This window comes from Dasypus novemcinctus, chromosome 18 (genome assembly GCF_030445035.2).
Source record: "Dasypus novemcinctus isolate mDasNov1 chromosome 18, mDasNov1.1.hap2, whole genome shotgun sequence".
Lineage (NCBI taxonomy): Eukaryota > Metazoa > Chordata > Mammalia > Cingulata > Dasypodidae > Dasypus > Dasypus novemcinctus.
Window position 1 is genome coordinate 62,025,987 of NC_080690.1, and position 19,657 is coordinate 62,045,643.

At 49.2% G+C, this 19,657-nt stretch overlaps 1 protein-coding gene across 1 annotated transcript in view; it reads left to right on the top strand.

Moving 5' to 3' along the window:
- The window catches only part of LOC101427453 (cell adhesion molecule CEACAM7-like), a 45,481-nt gene that overhangs the window by 21,024 nt on the left and 4,800 nt on the right, over positions 1-19,657 (top strand). The window contains exons 2-3 of the mRNA XM_071209282.1: positions 13,772-14,131; positions 18,532-18,810. Coding sequence (XP_071065383.1) covers positions 13,772-14,131; positions 18,532-18,810 — 639 coding nt within the window. The remainder of the gene's footprint in view (positions 1-13,771; positions 14,132-18,531; positions 18,811-19,657) is intronic.

Genomic DNA, 19,657 nt, shown 5'->3' on the forward strand with positions numbered 1-19,657 from the left:
CACTGGGAAAAAGAACCCCCTCCCCTGTACCTGAGGGCTCAGCACTTCCTCATGGGTTAAATACAGAAACCTCATAGAGACAGGAGTAAAGGGAGATAGAGAGCTTCACCATCTGCAAATCAGAGGGAGATGGAGCTCTTTACTACCTCTACCTGCATATCAGAAGGAGACAAAAACCTTCACCATTTACATATCAGAAAGAAAAAAAGAAGCCCTTTAAAACCCTACAAGTCAAAAGAAACATTTGCTCCTGTGGCATTCCAAGAAACCATAAACTCCCTGACCCATTATCAGGGGAAATTTCCACTCTAGAACTTCCTATTGGCCCCTGCACCTCACTCGGACCCTCAACCCCCTCCCACTAACTATCATTTCCCTGCCTAGGAAAGTTCTGTATAAATTCAAATCCCCCCTTCCAGGAGTGCACTGAAGTCTCTTCTTCAGACCCCCTCCATTGGGAGAGCTTCTCAATAAATTCCTTTTCTGCTTGTGGTCAATCAGTCTCCGTGTCCCAGTGAGTGCTGTTTTTCTCCAACATATGTCAACTCAAAAACTTGTTCGTAGCAGCATTATTCTTATTAGCCAAAAACTGGAAATGACCAAATATTCACCAACTGATGAATGGATATTATTATCCATATACTGCACTATTATTTGGCATAAAGAGAAATGAAGTATTGCTATATGCCATGACACAGATGAACCTTGAAAAATTAAGCTAAGTGAAAGAAACAAGTCACAAAGTGAAAGCAGCGAGTTCCTCCAAGATGACAGACTAGAAAGTCACAGGACTCTTGTTTCCTCCAGAAAAAGAGCTAGAAGATAGGCTGGAATAGCCTGGAAAAGGTCTTCTAGGGTTTAGAACACCAGGCAAAGGCTGGACACTGCTGAGAGGAGAAAGGGACAAAGGAGGGGAATCATGAAGGCAGAACAGTTAGTTGAAACTCACGGCTGCCGCTGCCGGCACCCTCCCCACACTAAAGACACTCGAATTCTCAGGGCTCTGGGCCTGGGGCTACAGACAAAGGGGGTTCCTGGGATCTACCACACAGGAAAGGGGAGAGAAGGGACACAGCCTAAGGCCGACTCAGCCTTTGACTCACATATTTGGTCTGCTGTGTCCCAGGAGCCCTTCCAGGCTGGGTGGGCTGCACCATTGCTTGCCCTGGAGCCAGCAAGGACTAAAGATATATGACCCTCCCAACCTCCTCCCCTACTAACAGGGAGTGACTGTTGAGGACTCAGAGGGGAGTGGAAATATTTCCTAGCTGGGAAAAGGGAAGGGGCTCCAGAGAAGGCTGGAGAACTATCTCAGAGAAAGATTGAATTACTAGGCTCTAACCTCCAGATAGGAAGTCCTGTCACTCTGATCCCTTCTGTGCGGCAACAAACACGCTCTGACCAGGCACTGAACTGAGAGCTGCCAACGATCGCCATCTACTGGCAGACCAGGGAAGCACAATGAGAAAATTAAAAATAAGTAGGAGAGGCTTTTTTCCAGCCTTTATAACTCCCCCAGACCCCACCCCCACCCCCATCCAAGACCCTAGGAAGCCGGTCTGAAACCAATTACTGGGTCTGGAGCCCAGTTTTGAACAACTAGCAGGGGCAATCCTAACAACCAAGGTCAAGACAAGAATCAAAAAGCGGTGTTAACACACAGCCCCCCACCACTAAATTCCTACAAAAAAGAAAGAAATTGAGCATCTGAGGAAACTATATCCTAATCAGATGCTTAGACATCAGCAAAAAATTCTAAGTCATGGTAAGAAAATATAAGACATGGCCCAAGAAAAGAAATATATTGAAGACCCAGAAGAGATATAGGATTTGAGAGAACTAATTAACAAGATGCACACCAATTTCCAAAATCAAATTAATGAGGTGAAAGACAATATAACTAAAAAGATAAATGACATCAAGAAGACATTGAGCAAGAGCAAAGAAGAATTTGAAATCTTGAACAGAAAAGTAACAGAGCTCATGAGAATGAAAGACACATTAAAGGGAAGCAGACTTGGCCCAATGAATAGGGCGTCCGCATACCACATGAGAGTTCCATGGTTCAACCTTGGGCCTCCTTGACCCGTGTGGAGCTGGCCCATGCACAGTGCTGATGCACGCAAGGAGTGCCTTGCCACACAGGGGGCTCCTCGCGTGGGGGAGCTCCATGCACAAGGAGTGCACCCGGTAAGGAGAGCTGCCCAGCACAAAAGAAAGTGCAGCCTGCCCAGGAATGGCACCACATACAGGGTAAGCTGACACAACAAGATGACGCAACAAAAAGAAACACAGATTCCAGGTGCTGCTGATAAGGATGGGAGCAGTCATGGAAGAACACACAGCAAATGGACATAGAGAGCAGACAACTTGGGGGGTGGCGGGAAGGAGAGAGAAATAAATAAAAAATAAATCTTTAAAAAAAAAAAAGGAAAGACATATTAGAGGCATACAATGGCAGACTCAAAATGAGAGAAGAAAGAGTAGCTGATACCAAACACAGAAGAACTAAAGTTTAAGAGAGAAAAGAATGGGAAAAATTGTGTGGGGGCAACAGAGTTGAATGACAACACAAAATGCAGCAACACACATGTCAGGGGAGTTCTAGAAGGAGAAGAGAAGGGGAAAGAGGCTGATACAGTACTTGAGGAAATAGTAGCTGAAAATTTCCCAACTCTCAAGAAAGAAATGAATTTACATGTCCAAGAAATGCACAGTACCCCAATCAGAATAAATCCAAAGAGACATACTCCAAGACACATACTACACAGAATGTCAAATGTCAAAGATAAAGAAAAAAATTCTCAGAACAGCTAGGGAGAAGCAACCCATCATGTAAAAGGGACGTCCAGTAAGACTTAGCACAGATTTCTCTTAAGAAACCATGAAGGCAAGAAGACAGTGGTATGATACAATTAGGAGACTGAAAAGAACCGCCAACCAAGAATTCTTTATCCAGCAAAATTGTCCTTCAAATATGAAGGTGAGTATAAAATATTCACAAACAAACAGAAACTAAGAGAGTTTGCAAAGAAGAATCCACCTTTGCAGGAAACAGTAAAAGAAGACTTGGAACTTGAAATAAAAAGACAGGAGAGAGAGATCTGGGGGAGAGTAGAGAAGAATGAATAGAGTAAGGATTAAAAAGAGAGTAAAAAGATAAAAATATGATTTCACATAAGAAAACCAAAGAAGGGCGGCGGACTTGGCCCAGTGGTTAGGGCGTCCGTCTACCACATGGGAGGTCCGCAGTTCAAACCCCGGGCCTCCTTGACCCATGTGGAGCTGGCCAATGTGCAGTGCTGATGCGCGCAAGGAGTGCCCTGCCACACAGGAGTGCCCCCCGCATGGGGGAGCCCCACGCACAAGGAGTGCGCCCGTAAGGAGAGCTGCCCAGCACAAAAGAAAGTGCAGCCTGCCCAGGAATGGCACCGCACACAAGGAGAGCTGACACAACAAGATGACGCAACAAAAGAAACACAGATTCCCGGTGCCGCTGATAAGGATGGGAGCGGTCAGGAAAGAACACACAGCAAATGGACATAGAGAGCAGACAACTGGGGGTGGCGGGAAGGGGAGAGAAAGAAATAAAAAATAAATCTTTAAAAAAGAAAAAAGAAAAGAAAACCAAAGAATTAAATGGTGGAAGTAAATAATGCATTTACAGTAATATCATTGAATGATGCCCCAATCAAATGATACAGGCTGACAGAATGGATAAAAAGAACATGAGCCATCCATAAGCTGCTTACTGAAACTCACCTTAGATGCAGGGATACAAAACAGCTGGAAGGGAAAGACTGGAAAAAGATTCTCCCTGCAAACAATAACCAAAAAAGAGCCAGGGTAGCGATACTAATACCAGACAAAGCAGACTTCAAGTGCAAAAAAGTTTTAAGAGATAGAGAAGGCCATAATATATTAATAAAAGGGACAATCCGGTAAGCGGATTTGGCTCAAGTGATAGAGCACCAGCATACCACATGGGAGGTCCAGGGTTCAAACCCCAGGCCTCCTGACCCGTGTGGTGAGCTGGCCCACGTGCAGTGCTAATGTGCACAAGGAGTGCCATGCCACACAGGGCTTTCCCCCATGTAGGGGAGCCCCATGCACAAGGAGTGCACCCTGTAAGGAGAGCCGCCTCACATGAAAAAAAGTGCAGCCTGCCCAGAAGTGGCACCATACACATGGAGAGCTAACGCAGCAAAATGATGCAACAAAAAGAGACACAGATTCCCAGTGCCGCTGACAAGAATGCAAGTGGACACAGAAGAACACAGAGCAAATGGACACAGAGAGCAGACAACATGGGGAGGGGGGAAGGGGAGAAAAATAAATAAAAAGTAAATCTTTTTTAAAAAAATAGGACAATCCCTAGTTATAACTATATTTTCACCTAACCAGGGTGCCCCAAAATACATAGGACAAACTCTGGAAAAAATGAAAGGAGAAATAAACATCTCTACAATAATCATTGGAGACTTCAACACCCCACCCACATCATTACATAGAGCAACTAGACAGAAGATCAACAAGGAAACAGAGAAGTTGAACAACGTGATAAATGAGTCAGACCTAAAAGACATACACAGAATGCTGCAATTAAACTCAGTGGGTTATACAGTCTTCTTAAGTGCCCATGGATCTTTCTCCAGGATAGACCACATGTTAGAGCACACTGCAGCTCTCAATAAATATAAAAAGATTGAAATTATACCAGGCACCTTCTCAGATCATAATGAAATGAAACTGGAAATCAATGATAGACAGGAAAAAAGTAAATTCGCAAATCTGTGGAGGCTAAAAAACACACTCTTAAATAATCAGTGGGTGAAAGAAGAAATTGCAAGTGAAATCAGTAAAATTATGGAGACAAATGAAAACAAGAACACAACATATAAATACTTATGGGATACAGCAAAAGCAGCCTTGAGAGAGAAATTTATTGCCCAAATGCCTATATTACAAGAAAAAAAGAAAAAAGAGAAACTTATATAAAGATTTAGCCGAAAAACTAGAAAAACTAGAAAAAGAACAGCAAACCAATCGCAAAGCAAGCAGAAAGAAAGAAATAATAAAGATGAGAGCAGAAATAAGTGAAATTGAGAATAAAAAACGAAGTAGAGAAAAACACAAAACCAAAAGTTGGTTCTGTGAGAAGATCAATAAAATTGACAAACCCCTAGATGGACTGACAAAAAAGAGAGAGAAGATGCAAATAAATACAATCAGAAATGAAAGTGGAGAAGTTATGACTGACTCCACAGAAATAAATAGGATCATCAGAGGATATTATGAGAAACTGTATGCCAACAAACTAGACAACTTAAATGAAGTGAACAAATTCCTAGAAACACACAAACAACCTACATTGATGCTAAAAGACATACAAGAAATTAACAAACCAATCACATTTAAAGAGATTGAATCCAACATTAAAAATATCTCAGCAAAGAAAAGTCCACGACCAGATGATTTCACAGGCGGATTCTACCAAGCATTTCAATGGAATTAATACCAACCCTGTTTAAACACTTCCAAAAAATTGAAGAGGAGGGAAAATTACCCAACACATTTTATGAAGCCAATATCATCCTACTACCAAAGCCAGATAAAGATACTACAAGAAAAGAAAATTACAAACCAATATCTCTAAAACAAAGATGCAAAAATTCTCAACAAAATGCTTGCAAGTCAAATCCAACAGCATATCAAAAGACTTATACATCATGACCAAGTGGGATTTATTCCTGATCTGAAAGGCTGACTCAACATAAAAAAATCAGTCAATCTAATACACCACATTAACAACTTGAAGGGGAAAAAACACATGATCATCTCAATCGTTGCAGAAAAGGAATTCAACAAAATCCAGCAGCCATAAAAACACTTCAAGAGATAGGAATAGAAGGAAATTCCTCAGTCTGATTAAAGGCATATACGAAAAACCCACAGCCAACATCATATTCAATGGGGAAAGGTTGAAAACTTTCCCTCCAAGAGCCGGACAAGACAAGGATGCCCACTGTCACCACGGTTATTCAATATTGTACTAGAGTTCTAGCTAGGGCAATTAGACAAGAAAAAAAATTAAAGGTATCCAAATAGGAAAAGAAGAAGTAAAACTCTCACTGTTTGCAGATGACATTATCCTGTGTTTAGAAAATTCTAAAGTATCCACGACAAAGCTACCTGAGCTAATTAATGAGTTCAGCAAAGTGGCGGGATGCAAGATCAACACACAAAAACCAGTGATGTTTTTGTACACTAGTACTGAACAATCTGAGGAGGAAATAAGGGAGGAAATTCCATTTACAATAGCAACAAAAGGACTCAAATACCTAGAGATTAATTTAACCAAAGAAGTACAGGACCTATATGAAGAAACCTACAAAACAATGCTAAAAGGAATTTTAAAAGACCTAAACAAATGGAAAGACATTCTGTGTTCATGGATTGAAAAAATAAATATAGTGAAGATGCCAATCTTACCCAAAATGTTTTATGGAATCAATGCAATACCAATCAAAATTCCAACAGCCTACTTTACAGAATTAGAAAAGTTAATTACCAAATTCAATTGGAAGAGAAAGTGCACCCAAATGCCCAAAGGCATTTTAAAAAAGAAGAGCGATATGGGAGGAATTTCACTGCCTGACCTTGAAACATATTACAAAGTAACAGTGGTCAAAACACCATGGTACTGGCATAAAGATAACACAACAATCAGTGGAATAGAACTGAGAATCCAGAAATAAACCCTCACCTATACAGTCAATTGGCTTTTGACAAACCTACGAAGTCCATGTTAATCAGACAAAACAGTTTCTTCAAAAAATAGTGCTGGGAAAACTGGGTATCTATAATCAAAAGAATGAAAGAGAACCCCTATCTCACTTCCTATACAAGAATCAAATCAAATGGACCAAAGACCTAAATATGAAAGGCAGGACCATAAAACTCTAGAAAAAAATGTGGGAATTATCTTCAAGACCTTGTAGTAGGTGCTGATTTCTTGGATCTTACACCCAAAGCAATACAACAAAAGAAAAAAATAGATAAATGAGACCTCCTCAAAATTACAACCTTTTTGCACCTCCCAGGACTTTGTGAAAAGGATGAGAAGGCAGCCTACTCAATGGGAGAAAATATTTGGAAATCACATGTCAAATAAGGGTTTAATATCCATGATCTATAAAGAGATGTTACAATTCAACAATAAAAAGACAAATGACCCAGTTAAAAAATGGGCAAAAGACTTGAATAGACAGTTGTCCAAAGAAGAAATACAAATGGAGGGAAAAAAAACAGGTGAAAAAATGCTCAACTTCACTAATGATTAGGGAAATGCAAATCAAAACTACAGTGAGATATCACTTCGCACCTATCAGAAAGTCCACTATTAAAAAGACCGAACTACAAGTGTTGGAGATGATGTGGAGAGATAGGAACACTAATTCCCTGGTGGTGGGAATGCAGAATGGTACAGACATTATGGAGGACTATTTGGCAGTTCCTAAAGAAGCTTAATACAGACTTGCCATGTGACCCTGTAATACCACTACTGGGTATATACCCAGAAGAACTGAGAGCAGTGACATGAACAGACATCTGCACACCAATGTTCATAGTAGCATTATTCACGATTGCCAAAACTTGGAAATACCCAGGTGTCCATCAACTGATGAATGGATAAACTAACTGGGGTGTATTCGCATGATGGACTATTATGCAGCTACAAGAAGAAATGAAGTCATAAAGCATAAGACAATATGGATGAACCTGGAGGACATTATGTTGAGTGAAGCAAGCCAGACACAAAGGGACAAATACTGTATGATTGCATTACTATGAACCAAATATATTGTGTAACATATTATATGATTTTTTAAAATTTTATATGTATCCGGTACACTTAATTTGAGAAATGTATGCTTTCATTCAACTGTTCTCTTCTTTTTAATTATTGTTTATATTTTCAATTATTAAATGTACAAAATTAAGTTTAAAATTTCTTTTAAAAACCTGAAAGAAGCAAGTAGCATTGTATGATTTCATTTAAATGAAATGTCCAAAATAGGTGAATCCACAGAGACAGAAAGTAGATTAGTGGTTTCCTAGGTTTGGGGGGAATAGAGAGATTGGGGGTTGAAGGCTAAACGGTGCAGGGTCTCTTTTCAGGGTCATGAAAAGTTTCTGACATTGCAGTTATGGTTACACAACTCTCTGAATATACTAAAAGCCACTGCATTATACAATTTGAGTGGGTGGAATGTATGATATGTGATTTATTTTTTTTAAAGATTTATTTTTTATTTATTTCTCTCCCCTTCCCCCACCCCCACCCCAGTTGTCTGTTTTCTGTGTCCATTTGCTGCGTGTTTTTCTTTTTGTCTGCTTCTGCTGTTGTCAGCAGCACGGGAATCTGTGTTTCTTTTTGTTGCGTCATCTTGTTGTGTCAGCTCTTCGTATGTGCAACACCATTCCTGGGCAGCCTGCACTTTCTTTAGCGCTGGGCGGTTCTCCGTACAGGGCACACTCCTTGCTCGTGGGGCTCCCCTACGCAGGGGACACCCCTGCGTGGCACAGCACTCCTTGCGCACATCAGCACTGCACATGGGCCAGCTGCACACGGGTCAAGGAGGCCCGCGTTTTGCACCACGAACCTCCCATGTGGTAGATGGATGCCCTATCCACTGGGCCAAGTCCACTTCCCGATATGTGATTTATATCTCAATAATGTCATTTTTTTAAAGTGAGATGGCTTGAGGACTGGGAACTGGAATCATTTGAGACTGTGCATCAGGAAATGACACAGGTCACTGTGTGGCTGGGCTTTTCACAGCACGGTGTTTGGGGTACCAAGTGTAAGGGTCCCTTGGGAGCACATCTTGTATTTTCACATGAAATGCCCAGAATATACACAAAATAACAGGAACAGAAAGCATGTTGGTGGTTGCCGGGGGAGGAGAGGGAGATCATGGTGGGGGGAGTACATAATGGCTATAGGGTGTTCTTCTGGAGTAATGAAAACATCTAGAAACTAGAGAGAAGTGGTGGTTGCACAGCATCGTGAACACACTGAAGGTCTGGTCTGTGCATTGGTTAAGTGGATGTTCTGTAATTTCCACCTGAAAACACTGAGGATAGGATCCACTGAGGACAGAGGATGGAGAACTCTGCAGGAGGAGGAGAGGGGTTGAGGGGCGTCAGCATCAGCACCACCCCCAGGACCCCCCTTCCCATGGCTCTGACTTTATCTGACCCGTCCTGTGATGCACACTCTGTGCTGGGGGCTAGGACAGGGCTCGAAGATCTCCACACCACACTTTGACCAGGCTGAGCCTTGCAATAGGGACTTCGGCAGGCTCAGGGATAGCACGAGGGCAAGTTACAGAGAAAGACTCCCGGAGACGGAGGAGCTGGAGGACAGGGTGCAGCCGGGTCCCTTCCCACTCCAGGAGCAAAGCTCTCACCTGTGAGCCAGGCACCCCCGATGGAGAACTCCCTCCAGGGACCTCCTTCCTGGTGACACCCCAGGGCTGCTCATTTGCAAAACATCCAGAAAGGGCAGCACCTTGGAGAGCACCACCGCGCCCTCTCCCTGCTTCCTTACGGAAATACAGGGGCTCAGAGAACAGGGGAGGGCATAGTGAAGCCGAGCAGATTGTGATGGGCGCGGACAGGGGTCGGGGTGTATAGGGGAGGCCCTCAGCAGAGACTCAGGGGAAGGGGTGCAGGACAGAACACGGAGAAATGGGAAGGGAGGAGGGAGGCGAGGAGGAAACCCAGGCCCTGTGGGCGTCCAGCCTGGCGTGAGAAGCCATTTCAGCACCGGGGACACCGATAGGGACAGAGCAGCAGCCACAGCCCTGCCCACGGGGACTTAGCAGGTGAGGACTCCGCACGGCCCAGGGTGCACCTGAGCCCAGGTGCTGATGAGCAGGAGGGGAGGAGCTCCCGCCTACCTGACGCCGGCAACCGACAGGTGAGGGCGCTGTCTGCCCAGAGTCAGGACCCCTGCCCCTGCCCCAGGCCCTGGCACAACAGCGAAGGCGGCTTCTCCTTCTTCCCCTCGCTTCCTGGCACAGACCCGGCCCTCCTGACAGGCCTGGCTGCTGCTCCTCCCCTTCTGCTCCAGACCCTCCCCCGCCCCGCGCTCGGGCCTCAGACATCACGGCGCCCGAGGACGTCACAGCGTAGCACGCCAGAGACGGAAACGCATTGGCCCGAGTTCCTAGAAATGTGAGTTGGGGTCATCGCACTGGGGAGGGATGAGGCACGGACGGTGGGGTATAGACTTGGCATGTGACCCCTGACACGTCTACAGGTTGACCTTGACTAAAAACACCCAACAGCGCTGCAGGGTCCTCTGCTCCGCACTGTCCTCTTTGTCCACCAGGGGGCGGCCGAGCGCCCCGCAGCGCGGAGCCTCCCTCAGCGACGCCCACAGCCCGCAGGTCCCACCCCCACCAGGTCACCTCAGCCCACGGTCGTCCCCGCTCTCGAATCTCCCCCCACACTGGACCCTGTTGTTAGCTCCTCCAGCTGAAGGCTGTTGCTCTGCAGCCTCCACCCCTCCACACCCGCCATCCTTCCCTGACAACGTCCACTCCAGCTCCTGACCTCACCTAAAAGATCACCACCCCAGGGCGGCTCTAGTCATGCCACAAGGACACTTGGCACTTTCCCTTCAGTGAGAAGTCGGAAATCGCTTTGTTCCCAGGAAACTGACACACCCAGCCCATCTCTAACCTGTGGTCACTTCACTTCTCCAGGAGGAACTGAGCCCACAGCCCGAGTCCTTCGTCTTCTCACCAAGAACCTGACCTGACACACAACTCGAGATCCCAGGTCTAAGAGCTGCCACCAGGGGAGGAGCCACGTGAGCACAGAGCAGTCAGGGAGGGTCGCCCAGCCCGGGGCCCTGGGCTGTGGAGAGCCCTGGCTGGTCCCTGAGTCCATCCCACTGGCCCCATGAGTTGTGGGGATGCGGGAGCTTCACGTACAGGCCGGGAACAGGCTCACACAGCACCTGCCTTTGTCTCCATCGCAGAGGGGCTGAGGGGCCCCACGGGCTTCCCCTCCCTGACAGAGGAGCCCCAGGATCCAGCGAGTCTCCAGGGGAGCTGCTCTGGTTCCAGGGGCTGAGGAGGGACTAGAGGAGATGACAGAAGGGGCAGGGTTGGCTTTGATGCCATGGCCCAGGGCTGGGATGGAGGGAAACATGGGCCTTCACGGCACCAGCTCCAGGCCAGCCCCACCCACAACCTCCAGGGACACCCCAGGGCCCTGCCTTATCCTCAGGCACAGGGAGCTCCTCCTGAGGCAATGCTCCTCCTGACCCTCTGACAACGCATGTACACTCCCGGGCTCACCCTGCACTTGGGAGGAGTCGGGGCAGCCGGTGACCCACAGCGAACATGACCCGGGGCTGACTCTGCAGCCTGGAGGTCGGAGCCCATCAGGACTCAGGGGTCAGGACGGGGCCCACCATGTGGAGCCTGGGGTAGCCAGGGACGTTGGCTGCAGGTCTCTTCATGTTCTCCAGGGGGCGCCAGCAGGACACACTGAGCAGCACAGGAAATGATTCCCCTGAGGCCTGAACCTGGCCTTGGGTGAGGAGGTGAGAAGGAGCCTGATTTCCACCCTGAGCTCCCACAGACACTTCTGGGAGCCCCCTGGGAGCCTCTCTGTCCTGTCTGCTCCTTCCTGGGGCCCCTGAGAGCCCTGTGTGCTGGTGCCTGGGCGCCCCCTCCCTGCTGGGCCTCACCCATGGGAAGAGCGGGGTGGCCACAGGAGTCAGCAGGGCAGAGGCCAGAGGCCCCTGGACAGTCAGAGAGGACACAGACAGGCTCTGCCCAGGGCTGAGCCAGACAGACAGGGAGGGTCTCACTGGCACCTTCCCTGAGGACATGGGGCCCAAAGCCCACCAGCCCCCACCATGCAGACCCCTCCTCCAGGACAAGGAGGAATCTGCCCCCACCTCCCCAGGTCCTGCCAGTGCCTCTGAGACCCAGAAACTCGAGATTCAGTCCATAGAAGCAGAGGCCAGGCTGGAGACCCTGGAGATGGAAGGTGGGACCCCCTCACCCTCATCCTCACCTGCCCCTCACGGCCCCCAGAGCCATGCCTGTGAGCTTCTCACTGGGTGGAAATTCAACCTTCCAGCACGTGTGAGAAAACTGGGAGCCCGGGGAGCCCAGCTGGGCTTCTGTGTCACACAGTGAAATGATCCCCTAGTGCTGAGAGCCCAGGAGAGTCCACAAAGGAGCAGGGGTCAGTGCAGGTGGGGGTGGGGTCCACTCAGGGTCCAGGGCCCCCACAGCCCTGCATCAAATTGTGGTCAACTGGCCAGTTAGATCCGCTTCACCTCAGACCTGTTAGGTGCAGAGGCTCAGGTGCGCCTCACCTGGCGGGCACACACGTCCCTGGGCAGCTGCTGTAACAGCACTTCTGAGGTGTCCCCTGGTTGTTTTACTTCCTCATAAAGTTAAAGGCTGATGGGATGAGAGGAGAAAGCAGGGGAGGCTGAGCCAGATCCAGGGAAGCACACAGGGAAACTGAGGCTCGTTTATTCTCGACCCAAACAAAGGCGAGTGTGTGCATGTTTGGGGTAGAGTGTGTGCGTGTGTGTGGGTGGGACTGTGCACAAATGTGAGTGTTTCTCTGTGTGTTGGGGGTGGAAAATCATCGATGGAGAGAGCAGAGTCCCTGGTAGCTCCCAGAGAAAGGAAACTGCACAGAAGGAAAGGGAAGGAAGGGGAGACACAGAGGAGGCTGCAAGGGGAGGGGAGAAGGCAAGGGCAGAGCAGACCCCGCCCCACCACGTGACCGGGGAAGCAATCCTGCCCCCGAGGAGGCTCAGGGCAGAGGGAGGAAGGGCCCTGAGCACGCTGGGCAGGAGCAGCTGTGTCTGAAGCTTGTCTGGGCCAGAATCTTCTCCACACAGGGAGGCACAGCGCAGGCAGCAGAGACCCATGGAACCCCCCTCAGGCCCTCCCTGCAGAGAGCGCACCCCCTGGAAGGGGCCCCTGCTCACAGGTGAGAGGAGACTGGACCCTAGTGTGGGGGGCGAGGAGAGCAGAGACTGGCCGGGTGTCCTGGGGGGCGAGGTCTGAGAGGGGAGAGAGGGCTGCGGTTCAGAGCCTTAAGGGAGGGGACGAGAGAAGAGGGGGCTCTTGGCAACAGCAGAATACCAGGAACGCAATTGGCACGAGGGAGGAAAACCACAATTGCTCTAAGTTTTCTAAATTAGTCATCACTGGTCATATATTTTGCACAAAAATGATTTTTGTCACATGGGCATTCCAGAAGAAAATGACAAGGGGCACCAACCAATGCCCATCCAGGAGCCTCGGAATTGATCTTTATATTTACTGCTAAATAAACACCAGGATGTGCAGGGCCCTGGGAACATGCATTATCTCCTTCCCTCACAGCACAGCATGTTCAGGCTTTGGGGAGTCAACAGGGAACACGACAAGCCCCAGCCCTCATGGAGCAAACGTTTATGGGGCATGAAGAAGGACAAGCAAATTGAGGAGAATGTGATGTCAGGTGCTGATGGCGCCTCGAGGAGACAGGGCGGGGAGGAGTCAGAGAGGGGAAGAGAGAGTGGCTGGAGAGGAGGCCGCAGGGAAGGCCCCCAGGACAAGCCCTGGTGTGAGCAGGTGCCTGAAGGGTGGAGAGACCTGCTCAGTCTCCAGGAGCCATCGCTCCACCCCAGAACATGCCCAAGGATTGACTTATTTTCTCTCTTCCCACCTAGTCTCACTTTTGATCTTCTGGAGCCGGCCCCTCACAGCCCAGCTCACGATTGAATCTGTGCCAGCAGATGCTGCTGAAGGCAGCGATGTTCTTCTGATTGTCCACAATCAGCCAAAGGATCCTCAAGCCTACCACTGGTTCAAAGGGGAGAGAGTGGACGCCAGCCAAAAAATCTTATCACTTAAAACAAACCCTCAACAAACAACCCTAGGACCTGCTCACAGCGGTCGAGAGACCATAGACCCTAATGGATCCCTGCTGATCAAGAATGTCACCCAGAATGACTCAGGAATCTATCATCTACAAATCATAGATACAAACTTGGATAGTCATAGCGCCTCTGGACAGATCTGTGTGTACTGTGAGTGACCTTCTGTGACCTCTGTGTGTTGGGGGAGAGGTGGGTGGGTCAATGCTTTGCTGGGCCCACACCCCCTCTGCATTCCCTCCCTGTATTGGGGTTTGAGCATGGAGGGCAGGATCCACACAGGGGAGACAAACTGCATTAGATCAGAATTCCCTCCCCGAATCCAGACTCTGCAGACATTTGCTGTAGAGAAAAGGCCCAGCCTGCTGGGGAGTCACTCAGCGGAGGGAGCTTTTTCTCAGGCCCCCTTGGTGAACTTGGCCCTGAGAGACCCTGTAGGACTCAGCTGGGCACTGCCCTGGGGGGCCCCTGGAATCTCACGGAGGAGCTCAGCCCCAGGAAGCCCCTTCCCAGACCCCTGTGCAGGGCTTCTGACTCCAGGTGACCTGGGGAGCCTGTGGCCAGGCCTGGGTGTGGCTGAGGGCAGGGCTGACTGGAGCAAGGATTTCCCAGCTGCCCGAGCCCCGTGGCCCCTGGAGCTGGTCAGCACCAGGGCTCAGCCCCAAGGGCTCCATCAGGCCCTGGCAGAGCTGAGGCCTTCCCTGAGACCCAGCAGGGAGAGTCCAGGCACACACAGTCACAAGCTGTGAGCTGACTATCCTGGGGAGCGTGGGAGAGGCCCCAGGAAGGTCAGCGTCCCCAGAGGAGGAACAGGGAGAGAAGACGCTCCTTGTCCACCAGGGCTCAGCCCAGGGAGCCCTCCACGGAGGAAAATTATAACAAGTGCTGTTTATTTGGATGGCTCCTCCAAGTAAATTTTGTGTCAGGTGAATGTGAGGATTGTAAAATTAACTCAGACAACATGGCAAGCCACGTACCAGTTACCATTTTTCCTACTTTACTGAGGGGAAACCGAGGTGATGGGGGATGCCGTAGTAACTGAATTGGGGTCACGCAGGCCATGATGGGCAGATCTAAGTCTTGATCTGTCTGCAGCCGCAGTCTTGACCTTTCTTCCCCACGTGGCCTCATTAAACATCTGCAGGTCTGGAGAGCACCGTTTACTTCAGATCCTTTCCTCATAAACTTTCCTAACATGGAGGGAGAGGTTTGAATCTGGGAAGTGACAACAAGTGGAGAATTAGTCAGTGTTCAGTGGAGAACTAGTTACTGCATCAACAATCAGAGTGTGTGCCTGGAATGTCCAGGACCCACCCCCGTTGGCCCTTCCACATACTTGCTACACAGACATGAAATCATGTATTGGTTTGCCGACATGTTCTGACACTCCCACTGGATAAAAGGACTTTGCTTTCTCTATCCTCACTGTACATCCTTCAACCAGCTCAGGGCCCACAAGAAACAAACTCTCTATTGCTCTTTGATGAAGGAAGGAAAGAAGGAATGGTGACTTAATGAATGAATGATCCACATTTTTTTCAGAGCTGGAGCCTTGGTGCAGATTCCCAGGAGGTTCTGGCCACACTGAAGCCCTGTCCCTCAGGGCTGAGGCCTCTGTCCCACACCTCTGAACCCCTGGGGCTGAGTCCAGGGTGACCTGGGCTGCTTGGCCAGGTGGGGTGTTCAGGGCTGAGTTGTCCTGTTTCTGGGGCCATGTGGGGCTCTTGGTCTTTGGGGTCTTTGAGTCACTTGTAACCCACCTGCTCATGCCATGGGCATTTCTGGCTCTCTGCTCCTTCCCTGTTCCTCATCTTCCTCTCCTTTCATTCCAGCTGGGAACTGCCCCAGCTCTGCACCACTTCCTCCTCTCCTTACACTTTCCCATGTCCTTCTGCTGATGGCTGACCGTCCTGATCCCTCCCCACCACCACCTGTAGCCAGGCCTACCCTCCCCATGAAGCTTCATCATGAGCTAATTGACTCAAGTCAGCAGAAGGAGCTTCCTGTGTCCCTTCCAGGCCCTTCCCCTTAGTGATGCCAGCAAATGGAACAGGCCGTATGCTGTGGCCATGTGACTCCTTATCTGACTCACCAGAGACTCAGCAGCAGAGGGGAGAGGTCTGCCACCCGAAAGCACAAGGGCCCAGCTCACCCATTTTTCTTGTAACTCACATCCTGCACTGGAGTGAGGCTCACAGCTCTCCCCAGGGCTCCCAAGACCCTTCCCCTTGAGAAATAGTTCAGATCAGGTGCTGTCTGATGTCTCACTGTCCACTTCACACACCCATTTCCACATCATAACACCATCATCATGAGGTGGGTCTTCTCAGAGGGGATCTGCCTGAGTCATTGGTACCTCACATAGTCACTGCTCAGCTTGGACCATCTATGTCATTTCCTCAGGCCAGAAGAAGTAAAAGAAAGCATTCCTCATGCCTCTGCCAGTCTCCTCCCCTTTCCCTGCCTCTCCTTAGGAATTAGTGCATGGATGCATTTGCTAACTTACTACCATGACACAAAATATTTCAATTAATTTCACTTCTTTCCTCCTTTTATATAATTGAGACTCCTCAGAACTGCCCTCTGATCAATTCTGTCTCTTCCCAGGGGTCATTGAAGAACAGATTTCAGCATCTTCCCTTTGGTCATGATAGGTACCTTGCTGGGCTCAGAGCTTGGCCTAAGACCTCATAGCACTCTCTAGAGAAAGATTCTTTCCAGAAAGTGGTCTTAGAACTTTGGACCAGGGAAGTAGACTTGACACGGTGGTTAGGGCATCCATCTACCACATGGAATGTCTGCGTTTCAAACCCTGGACCTCTTTGACCCATGTGAGGCTGGCCCATGCACAGTGCTGATGTGCAAAAGTAATGCCGTGTCATGCAGGGGTGTCCCCCACATAGGGGAGCCCCACACGGAAGGAGTGCACCCCATAAGGAGAGCTGCCCAGCACAAAAATAGTGCAGCCTGCCCAGGAGTGGTGCCCTACACACAGAGAGCTAACATAGCAAGAAGACGCAACAAAAAAAGAAACCCAGATTCCCATATGGCTAACAACAGCAGAAGCGGACAAAAAGAATGACAGGCAGCAAATGGACACAGAGAACAGACAATTGGGGTGGGGGGGGATGGGGAATGGGAGAGAAATAAATAAAAATAAATCTTTAAAAAAAAAGAACTTTGGGCCATTAATAACCATTTTCAGATATGATAGAAATTTTTATAAGATCTATTTTATTTATTTCTCTCTCCTCCCCTCCTGTTGTCTGCTCTCTGTGTCCATTCATTGTTGTGTCCTTTTCTGTCCGCTTGCATTCTTGTCATGTAGCACAAGGAAACTGTGTCACTTTTTCTTATTCTTGTTGTGTCATGTTGCTGTGTATGCTTTCCGTGTGTGTGGCGCCACACCTGGGTGGGCTGTGTTATTTTTTTTCACAAGGGGTGGCCCTCCTTGAGGGGTGCACTGCTTGTGTGGGGGGCACCTCTATTCTGAGGACATCCCGGTGTGGCACGTCACTCCTTGTGTGTGGCATCACTGTGCATGGGCCAGCTCAACACACAGTTCAAGAGGCCCTAGGTATCAAACCCTGGACCCACCATATGGTAGGTGGACCCTGTATTAGTTGAGCCACAACTGCTTCCCTGAAAGAAATTTAATTCTCCCAAAATTTGTATCATAGATCCACCCAATACAAATGGCCTGTGAGAGCCAGATCTCAGTAAGTTTATGCTCCCCTCTCTCTCCACCAATCACCCTTCTGCATTTGAAACATTTCTATGATTTCAGGAAAGATAAACATGATCCATACTGGACCATGGGAAGAAGGGAATTTAAAGACCAAGGGCAGAGAGCAGGATTCTGCTGTCAAAGGCAGCCAGCTCCTGCCTGTTCCCACATTCTGTTCTGGCTCATTCCTCAGACTCTGCTGTGCCTTGTACAGAGTTACAGCCTCTTGTTAGTCACCATCAACTCCCTGGGAAGAACGGCCTCCCATGTGGCCCCCCAGCCTGAACACAAAACTACCCCCCAGGCTTGTTCTGGGTCTGCTGTGGGTTATTTCTGCTCCCAACACCCAACTCCTGGCCAGGCTGCCCAGTGTCCATGGGCTTTTAGACAATGAGAGGACGCACATTGCACATCCCTCAGAAACCTTTGAAGAATGAGGCCCCCAGGACACAGTAAGCAGGACTGTACATTGTGCAGCTGGGAGGGACCTCAGCAAGCATATGTTAAGGTGAAGGGGCCAAGGTGGGGCTGGCACCATCTGGTCCCTGCAGAGCCCAGGAGAGGTGCCAGGGACCCTGATTCCCATCCTGCCCCTTCCCTGACCAAACGCTGCCCCTTATTTAGCACTGGAAAGAGTCTGTGCCCTCCTGGACAGAGAGCAGGGGGTCCTCATGTTCTCTGAGTGCCCAGGCTGTTAAGCATTTGTCTTATAATACGAAGTTCTCCCTTGCGTTGTCTGAGAGGCGAGAGACGCCAACACTGATAGGAAGACGTCGTTGGAGGATCCATGTACTGAAGAGGGTCACCTTCTCTCTGCTGTCCACAGCGGCGTTACCCACACCCTTCATCAGGAGCAACACCTCTGACCTCGTGGAGGGCCAGGGCTCCGTGGCCTTAACTTGTGAACCTGAGACTCAGAACACAACCTACCGGTGGTCGATGAACAATCAGAGCCTCCCAGACAGTGCCAGGCTGCAGCTGTCCCTGGACAACAGGACTCTCACTATACACAGTGTCACAAGGAAGGACACAGGACCTTATGAGTGTGAGACCCAGAACCCAGTGAGTGCCCATCGCAGTGACCCCTTCACCCTGAAGGTTTTCTGTGAGTAACTTCTGTTCCTTGGTGCCAGAGGCTGCTGCCCAAATCCATGCTGCCAGGGGCCAGGCCACACTGGTCCTCTCAGGTCCAAGTGCACAGACCCTCAAGCCCTGGACACCCAGGCTGCCCATGACTTCCTTCCCAGGCATATTCAGGCAGGCCCAGCCTTGTAGCCAACATGAGGAGGGGGGTTGCTCCTGTCCTGAGACCCTTGGGGTCAGCCCCTGTGCTGGGAGAACCAGGTCAGTGATCTCAGAACCAGACTCAGTGAGCACAGGGGCTTGTGGTGTGTGGACCTTTAAGGATGAGGGTGGTGTGGGGCATGTTCAGAAGGACACTGAGGCACTGACACAGACCAGGAGCTTCCCCTTCACCTGACGACGTCGACTCTGTGGACTTATTCTCTTTGCTCCAGATGGTCCCGACACCCCCTCCATCTCCCCACCCTGGCTCCAGTTACCCTCCAGGGGCAAACCTCAGCCTCTCCTGCCTTGCAGCCTCTAACCCACCCTCACAGTATTCTTGGCTTATCAATGGGAGACCCCAGCAATACACACAAGAGCTGTTTATGCTCAACGTGTCTGTGCATGACAGCGGATCCTACACCTGCCATGTCCACAGCAGCGTCACTGGCCTCAATAGGACCACAGTCAGGAATATCACGGTCTCTGGTAAGTGGCCCCCTGGACAAGCAGCCCTGAGCCTGGTTTTCCAGAAAGATCCTGGATGAAGTTCTTTCCTAGACTGTGTTCAATAGAAACCTGCAAATCCCAAATTTTCCTTACTCTGGCTTCTCTTGTTTGTCAAGGCAGATCTTGGCTCCATTTGGAAAGTGGGGAGGGGTTCTCTC